Genomic DNA, 18,774 nt, shown 5'->3' with positions numbered 1-18,774 from the left:
GCACTAATTAGTATACCTATCAGGACCGAACTCCTAACTGTGTAATTATTTATTTTATAATAAATGAAATCAATATGGGCAGATTTACTTTCATCAATTTTCATGCGCCATTTGTTATTCTAAGTTGTAAGTATTGTTATTCACAGCATTTTTGAGGTGCCTGGTAACGATTCTCCAACCGTTAGTATTGCAGTATTGTTTCATTTTAGTATAATAAGATTTTTATACAGTTAGGGAATTATAATTTATTATTAAATTAAAAAGTAACAAGAAAATATTTTTGTCATTTTATTACTTCCAAATCAAATTTCTTACAATATCATTCCAAATCAAATAATTTGCTTAATTCCTATCAGTCACGATCCATGTTCACTAGACTTCTCCTTCCTAATAGTAAAGGTTCCTGTAGGCCAATGGTGCATATCCGTTGTAGTAGTTGTAGTTGTAGGCATATGGGAGGTAGTTGTAGCCCAAGTTCGAGTACGATAATGGTTGATATGAGTTGTATGCCAAGGGAAGGCCTGCTGAATACAGAGTTAGTGGATCAGGTTTGGGGTTGGGGTTGGGGGCTGGCACTGCGAAGGCTGCGGCCAAGATGGCGAAGAAAGCAATCTAAAAAATAAAAAATAAAAGATTAGTATCAGTATAAAATTAAAAATTATCAATGAGATAATATTATTCGTCTCCTGCAATGTTTTATATATTTTATTTTTAATAAGATATAACTGATTTTAATAAGTTAGTTATTTATTTGTATTTTAAAATCAGAGGACTCATACTCTAAATGTGCTAACAATTGTGTGTCTGTACTCTGTGCGTCTCTTACCCATTTCTAATTAAGTAACAAAATATGACAAGTAAGAAAAAAAATCTTGAGCAAGTTAGAGACTACCAAATATAAAAGGCAATGAAAATGGATCAAAATATGTGGATGGAATAAAGTACACTAGAGCGTATGTTAAGTATGGCTGTCAGATTGAGGTTCGTGGAATGTTATGAAGGAAGAGCAGAGGGAAAAAACTCTTGGTAATAAAGAAACAATCTTAGCTGAGGAATATCAGAAATTAAACTAACCTCAGTCTTAAACAGATATTTCACATTGCAAATAGACAGTAGACCTTCGTTAGCAGACAGCACAATAAGAAGAAGAGCATATGTTTGTCGAATAAATAAAGAGGATGCCCCAGGAGAAGTTGTGGTAAAGCTACCAATGAAGTAATGGCAATACGAAAGTTTTTATGGAACAAATGTCCGAATGGAAAAGCCGTACATTCGTGAAAACGAAAAACTACATATTATTCTTTTGTTTGTAGTCCTACAGCATTGGATTATTGACAGATCTTTGCAGGGAATCACCAATTCCGAGTTGTTAAAAAAAAACAAAAAAAAAATAGAAGAAACTTGTACTTACTAAAAAGAGGAATTGCTCTAACAAAGATACACAGTGAGAGGAGACAAATATCAATCGCTTCAATTTATATTGCAAGAAGATATAAGTAGAAGAATAAAACAGATCTATTTTGAAAATCTGCGCGAATGATTTAATAAAACCAATAGCCATTCTGTTTAGAACAGCAATCTTAAAAATGCCCATAACCTTAATGGTTGACAACTTTCGGAACAAAGACACCAATTAAAGAAAAAACCGATCAAATTTTTATACTAAAACAAATACTGATCAATTGCTATGAATACAACATTTCAGCACAAGTACTTTTCATTGATTACAAAGCCGCCTACGATACAATAGATAGAAACAAATTAATAGAAACACTAAAAGGATTCCAAATGCCAGAAAAAATAGTAAGATTGGTAAAAATGACACTTAGAAAACCCATTTGTGATGTGAAATGCAACAGTACAGTCTCAGAAGAATTCGAAATGATGAAAAAAGGTGTTTGCCAAGGAGACCCGTTGTCTACCTTGCCTTTTGATATAGTTCTAGAACAAATTTCAAGGGTTTTTGGGATAAATAGGTCCTGCACTCTTTTATACAAAGAGCGCCAATGCTTAGCTTACGCTAATGATGTGGTTCTTATTGCAAGAAATCGAAAAGAACTGTCAAGTATAGCAAAAAGACTGATTCGGGAAAGCTGTAAAATGGAACTGAAAGTTAATATTAATAAATTCAAGTACATAGAAAAAACCCCCGGGGGCTCCTTTTATTAGATGTGGAAGATGGATGAGTTGTAGAATTCGAGGAGGTGGATGAATATATGTACTTAGGTACTCTTATTGATCATGACATGTAAGGAAGAAACGGAAATGAACCTGAGACTGACCAAGAGCAACATATGTACTGTGGCCATGAACAAAATAACTAAGGTCTAAGATATATCTCGTAATACAAAAATAAGAGTGTACAAAACTATAATTAGACCTACAATGCTATACGCTGCCGAAACATGGAGTATGAACAAAACCATACAAAATAGATTGGAAGCGTTGGAAAGAAAGATACTTCGCAGAATGTTTGGTGGAAAAGTAGTAGAGGGAGGATGAAGAAAACGAACTAATGTAGAAGTGGAAGAATTGTATGCTAACCATAAAATAACAAAAAGTAGTAAACAAACGTATACTACAATGGCTCAGACATCTAGAAAGATTGGAAGATGACAGACAAGTCAAGAATATTGATTGAAGAGTACCCGAGGGCAAAAGAGAGCTAAAATTTAATGTTTAGTCAATCGTTGGAATATTCGAGTAGATTTCCCCCGAGAACGTAAAGAGAAGACTTTCTCAAAGAAGTTGTGACTATATCAATGAAGCAATGGGCGGAAAAACTTAGAGCTAGAAGAGTTAGAGCTAGTACTCTTGACCACGGCGCAGTAGACGAAATTTGGTTTAGTCCCCACTTCCATGCGAAATCATTGTACTATGCACTGTATAATTCCACTTACAATAGAACCTTTCTGCTTTTACGTGAATTTGACTCCGCTTTCGCGCAGCTCCATGGTCAGGAGTGTTTGAACTATCTTTAACAACATATTGATAAAACAATAAAGAGGCGTTTTAAAAAACGGAAAAGGAATATGTTGTGGATTTTGTGGAAGCAAAGTTATAACAGGCTATAGGAAATTGAAAGCACTAGTGTCTGGTCAAGAACCTTGCTCAAAGACCTCTTTTGGCAGTATAGAGAGCACCACGACACTATTTAGGTCAGCTGCAAACAAAGTAAGGACCATGCGTCGCCGATGTTCTTGAAGGACAAGGCACATAAAGAAGTAGTTTCTGGTCAGAAATAGAAACATCAACAAAATCAGCAGAGATTTCTTAAAAGAGAGAACAGAATTGAAAAAGGAAATGATCGTTTGATGAAGAATCACCCAAAGAGTCGAAGTTAGAAAGAATTTGTGAAAAAGAACAGCAAACAAACAATTATATTGTTTAGGGATAGGGATGAAAATCTAGCTACACACTATATAGTGATAAATGGTAAATGGTGAAAAGAATATTATAATAAAATATTAAATGGCAGTATTTTCGTATTTTCTAGTTACTAGACGAAAATATAAACTGAAGAGGATGAAGAGAGTACATAAATAATTTACTAAAACAATTAAATAAAATAAAAGATCAATGTCTAGTTGAATACTGAATGAATATAGAAGAGTGTGAAGACAATGCTTGAAACATGATCGGAAGAAATCGTAATAGCAATTCTGCAAAAAAAAATATAAAAAAATGCAATATTCCAGAAGTGTGAAGCAGCAGAGTGCACTATGGAAAGTACTTCTTTTTTTTAGTTGCTGAAGAAATTTATGTTTTTTTCTCAGCTTCAACTTACAGATGGAAACGACTCAGTGATCTATTGAAAAATTGTGGCCATACAACATTTGTTCCAAAAAGAGTTAATGCGACTCGATGGTCAGGACGATTTAATGCATTAAAAGCTCTTAATTTATGCTATCAAGATATAAAGCAAGCACTTTTAGAGTTATCCTTTAACGACGACGAGAAGATGCCAGTTTGCTGTCAAGCAAACAATTTACACGAAAAGATGGCTACGTTAGAATTTGGTATTTATTTTGCCTTTTGGTTCGAAGTACTGGAAAGAACTGACCTAGCGAGTAAATCTTTACAAAGCGCAAATATGGACTTACATGCATGTTCGTCTTTTTATAGCTCATAACAACATTTTTACGAGTCTCTTCGTGATAAATGTAATTTATTTGAACAAAAGGGGCAGCTCTTATCACACCAAACGGAATACAGCAAAGAAATTAGAAGTCGTAAAAGAAAATTACAGTTTGACGAAGCAGATACAGAAGAGATCCTTACGCCGCAAAATAAGATTAGAACCCCAGTGCTGTATAAAACAATTGATTATTTAGCAAATAATCTGAAATCTAGAGGAAAAGCTTATGATGATCTTGCTATCACTTTTTCATTTTTATTTTTTCTACCTCTTTTAGAGGATAACGTGATTTCAGACAAAGTGTCGGTATTAGTGAATATTTATTCGAATGACTTGAATATATATCTAGTAAGTGAGTGTATTTAACATTTAACATTTTATAATGTCCCTACTAGGCCAAGTTGAGTATAAAACTCTCACAGTGCTACTTTTGTGATGGAGCTTTTGCATAAAAATAATATAATTGCAACCTTCCCAAATGTAGAAATAGCACTAAGAATCTTCTTATTGTTGATGGTTACTAACGCAACTGGTGAAAGATCATTTTCCACTTTAAAACGGGTCAAAAATTATTTGAGAAATACGATGACGGAAGAAACATTAAATTCGTTCGCTGTTTTAAATAATAATAATGATCTGCTTACAAAATTAGATTTTAATAAAACCATCGACCTGTTTGCAAGTAGGAAGTCCAGGAAAATTTGTTTGTAAATAATTATGTTAATTTACATTATAAGTTGTAAGTGCGTCTTTGTGGCTTTTTTGTATATTTGTAATAAATTATCTAATAATATTAAAATAGTTTTAATGAATTGTTAACCTAAGACGCATCTATACCTACTGGAGAGTGGCGGTATAGTATGACTTAGCCTCTGGTGGTCCATGAACTAAATCCGGCACTGATAAGAATGATGAAAGAATATGGTAGATAAATACGCCAAATAGAAAACATACATATAGAGTATTGTTTTATCTAAAAGAGATAATTTTCTGACATATAAAGGCCAAATCAGATAATAAACAGCTTTTTGTTGCATAACATCCACACGCCAGTACTCCATTTTAAAGTTTTCAAGAACAACCCGTGTAGCGAATACGTTCAGTTTTGAGCATCAAATACGAGATGGGTTATTTGCGTCAATTATTTATTACATGATTATGCAACGATGGATAGAGTGTGTCAGTATCATTTTCATCAGAAATTGTACGGAGATTTATTAACTACACTTGAGCCTATTGTATAAAGTTCCACCCATTATGGGTGTTGTGTAATAGACCACAATGCAATTCCGAAAGATTGACATGACGTCAAATATGAATAGGATGAATATCTTTTAATGTGTTTTTGTGGAATTTAGAAAAGAGCTGCAAAATAGCAATTGTCATTATAACGTAATAATTAGGTTAGGTAATATTATACAAGAGTATAAATAGTATTATACCTTGTTAAAGGTGAATTTTATTATAAGAAATTTAATTGAAAGGGGTTTTATATTTATAAACAATTAATTAATATGGAAAACAAAAAAAAATGTATAATTTTTTTAGGTATTGAAAGAAAATTTTGCAGAATATAAGCAATATATATATATATATATATATATATATATATATATATATATATATATATATATATATATATATATATATATGGGTTATTATAAAATTAAAAAATGGGTACAAATAAAAGTAAAATTATATAGAATATGGATTTCCAAAGAATACAATTTGTAATAAAATTATGCTAAAATTTTCCTTATTTTAAGTACCATAAAAATAAAAAAATGTGGATGAATTTAAAGAAATAAGAAAAGTCTGTATGGAGTGAAATAAATTCTTAGTAGATAGAACAAACAAAGGAACATACCAGTAAAGCTAATCATATTAACAAGTATGGTAGTGAAGGATCTCGAGCAAATACTATAGCAGAAGAAGGCACCAGAAATACAATCGAAATGAAAACGGGAGTGAGGCCATATGAGATCCTACTGTCTTTAATTTAGCAGAAACAGTAAAAGTGCTATAAATTTAAGCTTAAAGTAGGTAAAAAGAGTAGTACAAGGAAAATAAGTACGGTTTGGCTTTGTAAAATTACTAGAAATGATCCAAACCTTATTCAAAAGATGCCTAAACAGACAGGATGTTTTAAAAAATAAAGAAGATAATTTATTTCGTTTGGCCATTCCATGACCAAAAAATGATGGATATTCTAACAAAAGCCCAAATAGATGATAAAGATCGGCGTATAATACAAAATTTATACTGGAACCAATCAGCCACAATAAGAACGAATTTTGGAGGTGAACCAACGGAAATGATCCAGATTCTACGAGGCGTTAGACAAGGTTGTATACTTTCACCTATATTATTTAATCTATATTCAGAGGAAATATTTAGTGAAGCCTTGGAAAAATGCGAACATGGAATACTTCTAAATGGAGAACGCCTAAACAACATCCGTTATGCAGACGACACCGTTATTTTTGCAGACAGTTTGAACAGTTTACAGCAACTGATAAACAAAGTAAATGAAGTAAGTGAAAGATTTGGACTTCAAGTAAATATAACAAAAACTAAATTTATGATCATCAGCAAAAATAAAGTTAGAGACGCTCAACTACTTATCAATAATACACCAGTGGACCGAGTAAAACAGTATAACTATCTTGGAACAACAGTAAATGAACAATCGGATCACTCACAGGAAATAAAATGTAGAATAGAGAAGGCTAGGAGTGCATTCAATAACATGGCCAAACTCTTTAAAAGCCACAATCTTAATCTGGAGATAAAAGTAAGGCTCCTACGATGTTATATCTTCTCAATATTGTATTACGGAGTTGAATCCTGGACACTAACTAAAGCAATGGAGAAAAAACTTGAAGCCTTCGAGATGTGGCTATACAGGCGAATTCTAAGGATATCATGGACAGACAAGATAACCAACGAGACCGTATTACGAAGAGTGGGCAAAGAAAGAGAGGTGATGTATACCATTAAAAGGAGAAAGTTGGAATATCTCGGACATATGGGATATGTTGCCATCATAGGTTATGATGGCAAAAAAATTGGTAGAATTTGCTGCCTTAAATGGAAAATAAAGGAAACTGGGGAAGAAAAGACAGGATGCCTAAACGGACAGGATGTTTCCAAAAATAAAGAAAGAAGATAATTCGCTTGATTTGGCTATTCCTAAGGATAGATGTCTGGAAAATATCGGACTGGATACCTGCAAAACGAAGGAAAAGAGGTCGATGACTCCGAAATTAAAAAGATGAAGTTAATTAAGTAATGATGTCAATACAATTGGTAAGGGCTGGTGTCTTAAATAGAAAATAATGAAAACTGGGGACGGACAGCCGGGGGCAGTTGTAAATATATATATATATATATATATATATATATATATATATATATATATATATATATATATATATATATATATATATATATATATATATATATATATACTATATAATATATATATGCCAAATATATTTTCTCTAATTAGCATTTGAAAAAAAATGTTTACGCCAACCAATTAGGAAAATCATTTTCAACACGTGTGTGGGACTAAGCAGGAGAGATATTCCGGTTTATACAATTTTTCCTTTCCAGTTGTACATACACCATTCTTAAAAAGTAGGTTGTTGATAATGAGCTTTATAACGTGTAAACGTGGGCATCACAGCATCAAAATATTATTGTCCGGTTTAACTGATTTCAAAACATTCACGAAATGCAAATATCACTTTATTATAATACGGCTGAATCTTATAGTCAGGCGTCTTTCTAAACAAAATTCATAGATTGTTTGATTAAAAAGAAACAGTTGAAATAACGGAAACAATGATCTCCAAAATAAATGCAAATCGGGTGCTTCAATAAATAAAGAAAGGTACATAAGCAGTTGGACCAGACGATATTTCTGGGAGAACGTAGGTGAAGCTAGGAGAGATAAAAAGTTTTCTTAATATAATTATGGAACTGAGACAAATGCATAACGAATAAACAAGCAGTATCGTAGTAGCTGGTAAAAAAACAGAGGAGATGTTTAACAATATAAAAAACTAGGAACCAAAAGCTATTTAATCACGCCATGAAAATATGGTAGAGGGTAAGTGAGTTCTTATTTAATATTTATTGATCTTGGGAATAATGATTTTATAAAAACGCTTCTTAATAGACCCATTGGTCAGAGAAGAAGAGGAACACCTAAGAACAAATGGATAGGGACAACTTGAGAGAAATTCTTGAAGAGACTAGAACCCATGTAGGATTGTATAGCCAGAATGATGATGATGATGATCTTGGGAAATGATATAATAGAGCTCTCAGGAGGTTTTGTAATATTTACTTATTAAAAAAGGACTTCCCGATAATTTCGTGAAGACTGTGATAACTGTGTAAGATATAGGAACAACTAAGTGTTAAAAGTGTGGGAGAAACTGATAAATTTCATAAAAAAAAGATTGTATCACGGATCAACGCTTTTGTCCATATTTACTCGTATTCTAATTAATAATGGATCTGATAAAAAAGAAACTATAAACTAGTATTCGTTGGAGCTTAATATATGCATTTGTTTTGATGGTAGTCAGAAATACTAAAAGGGAGTTAGAGCAACATCTGTAACGGGAAGATAAATTCTTGGGGAAAATATTTTGGTGAATAAAAACAAAAAATTTATAACGTTCATTTTCAAGTAAGACAATACCTTTGGATGGTGACATAATTTTGAAAAGTAATAGTTTTCAAGATTACTATATCAGTAAGGGAAAAATAGATGAAGAGACACACAGTAAAGTTAAAGCAGAAAAAATGAGACGGAAGCAGGCGAGTAATGTGTTTTGTGACAGAAGTATTCAATTGCACCTGAAAGGAAAATTATATAAAATACTATAGGACCAGCTATGATATAGGTACACTGTATGCTGGTCAGCTAAAACGGAGAGAAAAATGAATACATGCAATGAAAATGAAAATGCTCAGATGGATAATTGGAGTGACAAAAAAGATTAAAATTAAGTAATAATACATTATAGAAGGTCTAGTGGTGCTAATTATTACCAAAATTAAAGAGCATATATTTAAAAGGTTAAGATATGTTCAACGTTAACATGATAGTCATCAAATACAAATAATGGCTTAGTTTCAAGTATATGGAAGAAGTAGGAAAGAAATATCGAAAAAAATTATTGGAAACGAATAGACAGGCATTGGTATAACCCGACAAAGAAATTAATGTAGAATTAGAAATAAACAAAAAAAACGGGTACCAAGTAAGAATAAAGGGTAAGAGAATGATTATTATCTCATATCTATAAAGATCGTAATATGATTCCCAATGGTGATAAGAAACAAAGTCTACCAACAAATGTTTAAGAATTATTAAGTCCTTACAATGACGATCACTCTGGTATAAGAATAATCCTTATGAAGATACGAACGTCAAAATTTTAAAATAGACAGCATTATAGACAAAAAAGGAGAATTAATAATAAAAACAAAACAAATAGTTAAAAGATGCAAACAACATTTTGAAGAATTATTAACGGATATAAACCAAGACGACATTCATGAATAACAAAATAATATATTGAAGATAGCACAGAAAACTCAATAAATGGAGAAGAACTAGAAAGGGCAATAAAAACGTTGACGCATGGAAAAGCATCTGGAGTGGAAAGAATAACAACAGAAATGATTAAAAACATGGGAAAAAATGGAGAACAAATATTACTAAAAATATTGAATTAAATGTGGAGAAATGAAGTCATCTCGGAAGATTGGAAAGTGTCACTAATAGTACCCCTATACAAAAAAGACGGTAGGATGGATAGAGGATGGTTGAAAGAATAGAGGATGGATTGACGTTGCTATTAACATGTATAAAACTCTTGGAAAAAAATAATAAACAAACCATTAGGAATAATGATAGAACACACATTAGACGAAGAACGAAGTGGATTTAGAAGTGGTAGGAATATACAGGATCATATATTTGATACACTTTAAAACACACTTTAAAACAGATAACATAAAAAGTGCTGCAGGGGAACAATAAAATATACGTAATATTTATTGACCTAGAAAAAGCGTTCGATAAAGTACCAAGACAAAAACTATGAAAAGTACTAAAAGAGAAAGGAATGGAAAACAAGTTACTAAGAATGATACAAAAAATAAAATAAACAAAAATTTATATGCCGACAAGAACTATCGCGGAATACAAAAATTAAAGTTTTCAAAGCAGGTTGTAGACCTGTTCTGACTTTTGGAAGCGAATCATGGGTACCAACGGAACGGCAAAAATACAGGCTATAGAGATGAAGTTTTTAAGAAGAGTTAAAGAGTTGCTACGAAAATGGATAGAATAAGGAACACAGATATAAGGAACGAACTAAAAATCCAATCCACGTTGGAGTTTATAGAACAGAGACAGCTGAGTTGGTGAGGTCATTTCCAACGGATGAAAGATACAAAACCAGTGAGAACAGTGTTGGAAGCAAAAATATTAAAAAATTAAAAAAAGTAGACCTGGGATAAGGTAATTGTTAAGATATTGGAGAGAAAGGAAGTAATATGGACCAAAGCAAAGATGTTGACACGAAAGCGCTAAGAATGGAAAAAATTTGAAAGTAGGTCTTACACCATTATATGGTAGAATGGTTTTTATATTTATATATATTTATATATGTCCCAGACTAACTCTATTATCGGTCCCAGTGGGAAATAGGAGTAGAGGCAGACCACGACTGAGATGGATGGACGGTGTGGACGAGGACGCAAGGAAAATCGGCGCGGCAAATTGGCAACGGTTGGCGATGAATAGAAACGACTGGCGAAATATACTGGGGAAGGTCAAGGCTCAACTAGAGCTGTAGCACCACTGATGATGATGATATTTATATATGTATATACGAAGTAAGAAGAAGTTGGGGGACTACAAGTGTCCCTGATGGGGAGTTGAATAACTCGAAACACGTGAAAAACAATGGTGGAATTCGAATTGAAATATAAAATGCAATCTTTTACTTTCATACATATATATATATATATATATATATATATATATATATATATATATATATATATATATATATATATATATATATAATTGCATAAGTAAATTACCTATCGAATGCTAAATTTAAAATTGCCAATTTGAAAAAAGACAAAAATTGTCTCTCAAATTATACATTTATTCTAATTTATTCTTAGTTCACGTATTTTCTATAGTATATTGTGTACAATTCAGATATGTCCGTGGCATTATAAGTAGAAAACTTTTGATTCAATGCGACATTTTAGCTGCTGAACTAACACAATATATTTTCGTGGAAATCTTTATTTATTTTCACCTACATATTTTTCCTTTGTCGCTCATCTGAAGAGAGCACGTGGTATTTGTCGCTTCATGCCAAATATTCTTAAAAAACTTATTGGAATCCTTCAACAGATATTTTTAAAGTTTTCGAACAAAGCAAGCCAAGGTTAGCAATTCTTGGAGCTGCGAGAAAACAGTTTTAATTGGATATTAGTACTAGAGAGATTTTTTATGCGAACATCAGAAAATTATTATATTATGATTAAGTTGTATTTGAAGGTTTATATTCAGAATTGGAATTACAATTTTATAGCATTAATATAGAAATTATTTGTTATTTTATATAATGTAAAAGTATAACTGATAAAACCATATTCTACTCCATAACGGAGTGGATATAGTCAAAGATTATAGTTAAATATAGGTAGAGTTGGGCAAACAACATGACCTGAGAATCCTAATGTTGTTATTAAACCAAATACCTTCATTAAAACATTAAAACTACCAAATATACAAAGAAATAAAAGTTTGGAGTTAGGCTGAGCATGATTCAGATCATGTACTATTAAAATCACAAGGAAAAACTACAAAGGAATAGGTAAAACATAGAAAGTTAATTCAGTGGACTCACTCATGTATTGTACAAACAATGCTTAGTATAAACACCAGATGAAGGTATAAACAGCAGGGGCAGTGTAACAAACATTAAAAGATAAAATTTATAAAGCAGCGTAAAAAGCAATTTAAATAAAAAAAAAGGAGAAAACACGAATCTCTTGAGAAAAAACAATTAATAAAGCTTGAGAAAGCAAACGTGTGAAAATAAATTCAATAGTAGAAGATCTAGGACTTCAAATCACAAAAGAAAAAAAAATAATTCCCATAATAATAGAGAAATATACAGACTATTTTAAAATAATAAAGCTTCAGGGCTCAACACGAAATCTGCTTTGAAATGAATAAGGAAGGTGGTGACCATCTTATGGCAGTAATTCATAAACTGATAGTACTTATATGGCAGAATGAATTGATAAAGCAGAAGTGGCTAAAGGGAATAATGTGTCCGCTACATAAAGAGAGTTATGAACTTGATTGCAAGAACTATAGAACCATTACTCTATTAGAATCTGCATATAAAATATTCGGCAACGTATTTTTTGAGACACTTAAACTCTTTACAAAGAATATTATTGGACATTACTAATGCAGATTCACTGCAGTGTGGAACCGCACTCTATAGTGCAATGATAGACTTTGGGATCTCACCTAGTTAAATTGAAAAAACTAACAATGCAAAACGTATGATTGTGAGTTATAGTTCAAGGAGAAAACTTTACGTTCTTTAATAATAATAATGGTCTAAGACAGGAAGATGCGCTAGGATGTGTTATAGTGGGCAGCAGTATGAGAGACGTAGTGTAGTGTTTTATAAACTTTATGAACGCAACAAGAGAACTAGGACTTGGAACTGTAAATGAGGAATAAACCAAATATATTTTGGTTACAAAAACGCTCAAAATGTTCAACATTGAATCCAAATCAACAACTAGAACTTTGAGCAAGTCAAAGAATGCACATATCTTGGATCGCTAGTTAACACAAAAAACACGATAAACGACGAAAAAGAAAGACACATAGCAATAGTAAACAGAACTCCACAGTAAAGCACATTAAACATTTACAAGACTAGTTTTAATATATGGAACTGAAACATTTACTTTATCCCAAAATGGCGAAATACTACTTGGTATCTTTCAATAGTTTATAATTCAAACGATTTTTAGGCTGTTAATAAAAGTGGATTATTATAGGACTTTAAATTATACCAGCTATACACAAATCCAGATATTGTGAAATTTATTGAGGTGCATAGACTAAGATGGGCTGAACACATTGATAGGATGTTAGATAATCGTTACACGAAGAGGATTGACATTGTAAGATCCAAAGGACAGAAGAACTAGAAGATGGATTGATGATGTTAAAGAGGACCTTAAGATTCAAAGGGTCATAAGATGGAGGGAAATTGCTAGGAATCGACGAGAGTGACGCATTCTCTACGAGCAGGCCAAGATCTACAAATGATTGTTGACCTAATTATGATGATGAAAATTAATTAATTAATTAATAATATTTTATTATTATAGTGAAAGAAAGATGAAGAGATTATTTGTAAATGCAATTAGATATAGATAAACCAGAGGTAGATGCAGTAAGAACGATAAAGAATAATAGCGTATTAGCAATAAAACAAATAACAATTAATAGAGCTCTAGAACCAGATCCCAGGATCATAGAAACTGTTGTGTAAAATTTAATGAGTTTTAAAGGGAAAATGATTAGAAAAGCGACTATAAAAACGAAACAGCACCAACTACCACAATTATCAAGTAATCATTAACACTTGCCTATTGAAAAACTCTACGAAAGAGTCCTAAATGTCCGGTTAAAAAGTGAAATCACAGATATTAAAGGACAAAGTACATTTCGAGCAATAATATCTTGCATTGATATCAAGATGAATGAAACTTAACGCTAGTTTTTTAGATATGCGCAATACATTTTACTCTGTTCGATTGGAGAAATTAAGGACTCCAATGAAATAAGCACACATAAGTAGCCAATATATAAACACAGTGAACAATACAATAAGTCTCCCTTACAATATGGGTAGGGAATTCTTCATTGTACATCCTCTTTGTAGAGATATGATCAAAGCACTACATCCAATGTTTTGGTGAAGAAACTTACCAAAGAAAACAAAAAGAGATACCAGGACATAATTTAGCGAGTATTGACGTACTGGGTCAAAAGCTATGATTTAACATTATTTGATTGTGTAAGAAATGAAACACAATATACAAACACATAAAGTGAAACAGAAAGGATACCATTAAAAATTGGGAACTGGACAAGGAAAAAACGAGGAAGGGAGCGAAAAACATTTATTTTAAATATTTACAAGAATACGAGAAGCGATGATATTAAAGTTGCAAAATCTTGGTGTGTTTAACTAAAGAAATAATTACAATCAATAAAGAAACAGTTATGTCATTTGAGCTCTTTAAGCTTTAATAATATTACAATTGTTAAAGCCAACAACAAAAGACCGGGAGAAACATTGCTGCAGAAATGATAAATAATTGAGGGAAAGAACTACAAAAAAGGTTTTAAAGCCTTATCAAGAGGATATGGGAAGAGGAAAATATGCCCAAAGAATAGACCAAACTTTATTATGCCCCATATAGACAAAGATATTATTATTACAAGATATTAGCGAGGATGCTAAGAGAGAGACTCTATGAATATGAGGTAACCCTTTTTGCATTGATTATAGATTTTAAACAAACCTATGATAGGATAAAAAGGAATAAAATGTGTGAAGCACTGAGCTCCTTGGGCATACCCGCAAAACTGGTTAGGTTAGTAAAAATGACTCTGAATAGCACACGAAATCATATAGTATGAAGAGTATTTTCATCGAATGAGTTTGAAGTGAATAGAGGTCTTAGACATGGAGATCTGTTATCCACGCTACTTTTTAATTTGGTATTGGAAACAATAATCAGAAATAAGCGAGTTAAAACGACCGGATCCATCTTTAATAATAAACATCAATATATGGAATTATGTTATAAATAAACTGTTATAAAAAGATTAGAAAATGAGGCAAATTATTTTTACCTAAAGATACTAGGAAAAGTCAAGGTACATGATATTCGGAAATACACAGCAAAGAGGAGAGCGACAGTTTACTTTTATATCTAATGTATCAAGGGAATATAATTTTGAGAGAGTGGTCCTTTTTATCTGGGGATTATTATAGAAGAGAAAGGTCAGGAAGAATGGGAACTGAATGAGAAACTGATCAAATCCAAGTATGTATTGAGAAAACAAAGTTGAGGATATATAAAACAGTAATAAGGCCCACAGTGGCGTATGGTAGTGAAGTATGGACAATAAAAAAAGAAAATATGGAAAAATTTAAAAGATGGGAAAGAAAAATGTTCAGATTTATATATGGAGGCAAATACACAGTGGAAGGTTGAGTGCGATGAACAAAAAGGGAGCTAGAGGAACTATATAACGAACCAAACATCAGTCGCTTCATAAAGTCACGGATAATAAGATAGATAGGGTACCTTATCAGAATGGAAAGAAAGAAGATACCAAAGATGATCCTTAAACGGAGTGCAATCACGAAAACAAGGAAAGAACGACCCAGACAAAGATAGTGTAATAGCGTACAGGATGATCTCAGAAAAAAAAAAGAATTGATGGTTGCAACGAAAGAGGAATGAACGAAGAAAAAAATTAAGTCACTTTAGTAGGCAAGGAGCATGATTGAACAAGAATCCACTCCATTTGATACAAATTTTGTAATATATAAGTAATTTATTAATTTAATAATTGATTCATCAAAAAAAATTTATGTTTATTTGATACTTGTGTTAAATCAAAAAAGTTTGGCTTCCTAGAGGTGTGGTCAACAATCGACTATCAACAACATAGGAAAAAACACAGATACACCAAACTTACAGAAAATAACTACGCTTATGGCAAAACTACAATGAGATTCCATACAGGCACCAATAGCATAAAAATTTAAAGAAGAATGAGACGTGACATCATATTGCCAAAACTATTTAAAGTTACTATTACTACATAAGCACAATAAGCAGAGTAAGAATTCACTATCCAAATTGTACAGACGATGTAGTATTAATATCAGATACTTTGGAGCAATTACAGTTAATGTTAACAGAATTGAAATAAATAAATCCGAGACAATGTAAAGGCATAACACTTAGCATTAAGCTTGAAGACATAAACAATAAAGTAATAGGTAAATATATTTACTAAGACATTTAGCAAGAAATCTTAGCAAAACATTAACAAAAGATAAACAATACATAAGATGTTTAGTAGAATTATTAAAATGAAAGACAGTACAATAATATATAATAAAAAACAAATGGAAATTAGCTAGACATTTAGCAAGGATAGACAATATTGTTGGGCTAAGAAAACGTCATAGAGGAAGCCGAAGGAAGAAAAAAGAAGACGACGGTCAACAATGTCCAGACGGTACGATGATATCAGGAAAATATACAAAAAATGGATCAACATGGAACAAAAAAGACAAATAGATAAAGATGGATAAATTACGTAAAATTTTTCACGAAAATAAATTCAAAATAATTATAATGTCACTTTGGAAAATGGATAAACAATTCTAATTTGAATATAATTACTTACCAATTTGAACATGTTGACGGTAGCAACGTTAGTTAAGACTTGTCAAAGAGGACAACTTCAGAACTGATGCCTGTTCGTTGCGAAAATACCCTTTATATATCTCGTAGGTCTCTTTGTCTTGCTTGATTACCTTAATAAAAAAGTTGATTTTAAAAATGAAGTTAAGTCGAAAGAAAAGAAAAATAAAGTTCAATGCTGTACGAGATACATTGCGATTCACTTTAGTTACATTCCGGTCAATCTGGTCGGGGATTATTTTTAAAAAAATGTGGTAATTGTAGACGGCTGAAGAAAAACGAGTTTTAAGTGTGCGTACTTGGTAAATATGTAATAATCAGTGTATGTATATACAATAATCTAATATAAATACAATATTTTATTGGTAATTTGTACAAAGACAAACCAGCCGAAAAATTATCATTTTTTCTATTCAGTATATTTTTTAAATGTATTAAAAAACATCATACAAAAATGTATTATAGATGGAAAATGATGGCAGTGCTATAGATATATAAATCTAGTGAAAGAAAAAAACCGAGAACTCCAAAACACTTAATATAAAATGCAACACCATAGAAGTAAATCAAAAACAAACTGGCCTAGAAATAGATAAATTTTTATTCTTCTTGTTCTTGTCTTTATTTAGGCATGACTGTCAGTTTTTTATTGTGCCTTCAGTAAGTTGCTATTCCATTATTTTCATGGTCTTCCCAATGATCGTATTATTATTGGGACACCGGCTCTCGCCGTCTTTACTACCCTATTTAAGGGGTCGAGCCTAGAAGTTTTGCCGCCCTGGTACAAGAACCAAATTTGCCGCCTCATCAGCAGTTTTGGAAAAGTTGTATAAGAAAACATCGCAAATTAGGGAAAATTAATAAAAACACAATTCCGTTCGCTGTATCTTTGCACATCATAGTTGTACGAATTAAATCAAAGCGTTTAAATCAAACGTAAGTCTTTTCTAGATTCATGAAATAATTAGGAAATGTTTAATATCCCGTTAAACGTATTTATAGTGATTGTTTTTGTTTATTTATTGTACTGGATGTTAAAAACTCATTATATAATTGTTTTGAACAAAATTTTGAGTTTTCTACATATTCAACGTTATTATGATTATTGGAAGAAATACTCTATTTGAAATACTGTAGTCGAGAAAGATGGACCCAAGATCAAACAGCTTAAATTCTCATATTTATTTATTTATTTATACACCAAAGCATTCAACAGTTGAAGCCAGTTACTGGATGAAAAAAGAGTTTTTATTCAAAATACAATATTAAACATTTACATCGTATATATATATATATATATATATATATATATATATATATAACATTCAATTTTTAAGCTTAAGCATAAGAAAATGCCCTGAAAGATAAAAAACTCTTGTGCATCTTTTCGAACTAAGTTACTAACACAAAAAACTAATTAAACTTTACAAAACAAAACAAAAAAAAAACAATGGAAAAAGAAAAATTTCGAAAATACATTAATTTGTAGAAAACTTAAAGGGTGTTACAAATTAGTGCTCAATCTGACTAAAATAATACGACTTTCCTTATATCGCACACCTAGAGACTTAGTATTTATTTTTTATACTAGCTGGTTTTTATCAATTTTTTTTACTTGTGTATCGAACTTCTCTGTAGTTTCCAAAACAAAGTGTGGAAAGTTATGTGTAAAAGGTTTCATTGTTTTAGCCTCAAGAATGGATCAATTACTTTGTTACAACCTATTTCCACAAATATGACTAAATGACTAAATTATTAAAATAAATTGAAGAAAAAAAAACAAAATATCAAAATTATAAAATATATTTCCTTCACTTTCAGAATCCGAGTTATCTCCAGGATTTATTATGATGGGTTGAATATCAATATCAACTATATTTTGCTTTCGCACACACCACTTTTGAATAATTTCATGAGTATGTCTTACAGATTTTTTCCCAAATGTCTCCATTACATTGATTAAGCGCCTCTTTCCACATATTTATAACAGCACTATCAGAATAGCCGTCCCTACCAATATGCTTATTGTA

The 18,774-nt window shown here is 31.4% G+C and overlaps 1 protein-coding gene across 1 annotated transcript; it reads right to left on the bottom strand.

Annotated features, from left to right (window-relative positions):
- Window positions 1-275: 275 nt before the first annotated feature.
- Window positions 276-16,886, bottom strand: LOC140438142 (uncharacterized). Its single transcript, XM_072527852.1, has 2 exons — window positions 16,728-16,886; window positions 276-612 (listed from the first exon to the last, which is right to left on the bottom strand). The coding sequence occupies exons 1-2, from the start codon at window positions 16,737-16,739 to the stop codon at window positions 388-390; spliced, it is 237 nt and encodes a 78-aa protein (XP_072383953.1). The 5' UTR covers window positions 16,740-16,886; the 3' UTR covers window positions 276-387.
- Between the last annotated feature and the right edge of the window lie 1,888 nt (window positions 16,887-18,774).

Source organism: Diabrotica undecimpunctata, chromosome 4 (genome assembly GCF_040954645.1).
Source record: "Diabrotica undecimpunctata isolate CICGRU chromosome 4, icDiaUnde3, whole genome shotgun sequence".
In the NCBI taxonomy this organism is placed as follows: domain Eukaryota; kingdom Metazoa; phylum Arthropoda; class Insecta; order Coleoptera; family Chrysomelidae; genus Diabrotica; species Diabrotica undecimpunctata.
This window is presented reverse-complemented; position numbering and strand designations above follow the sequence as displayed.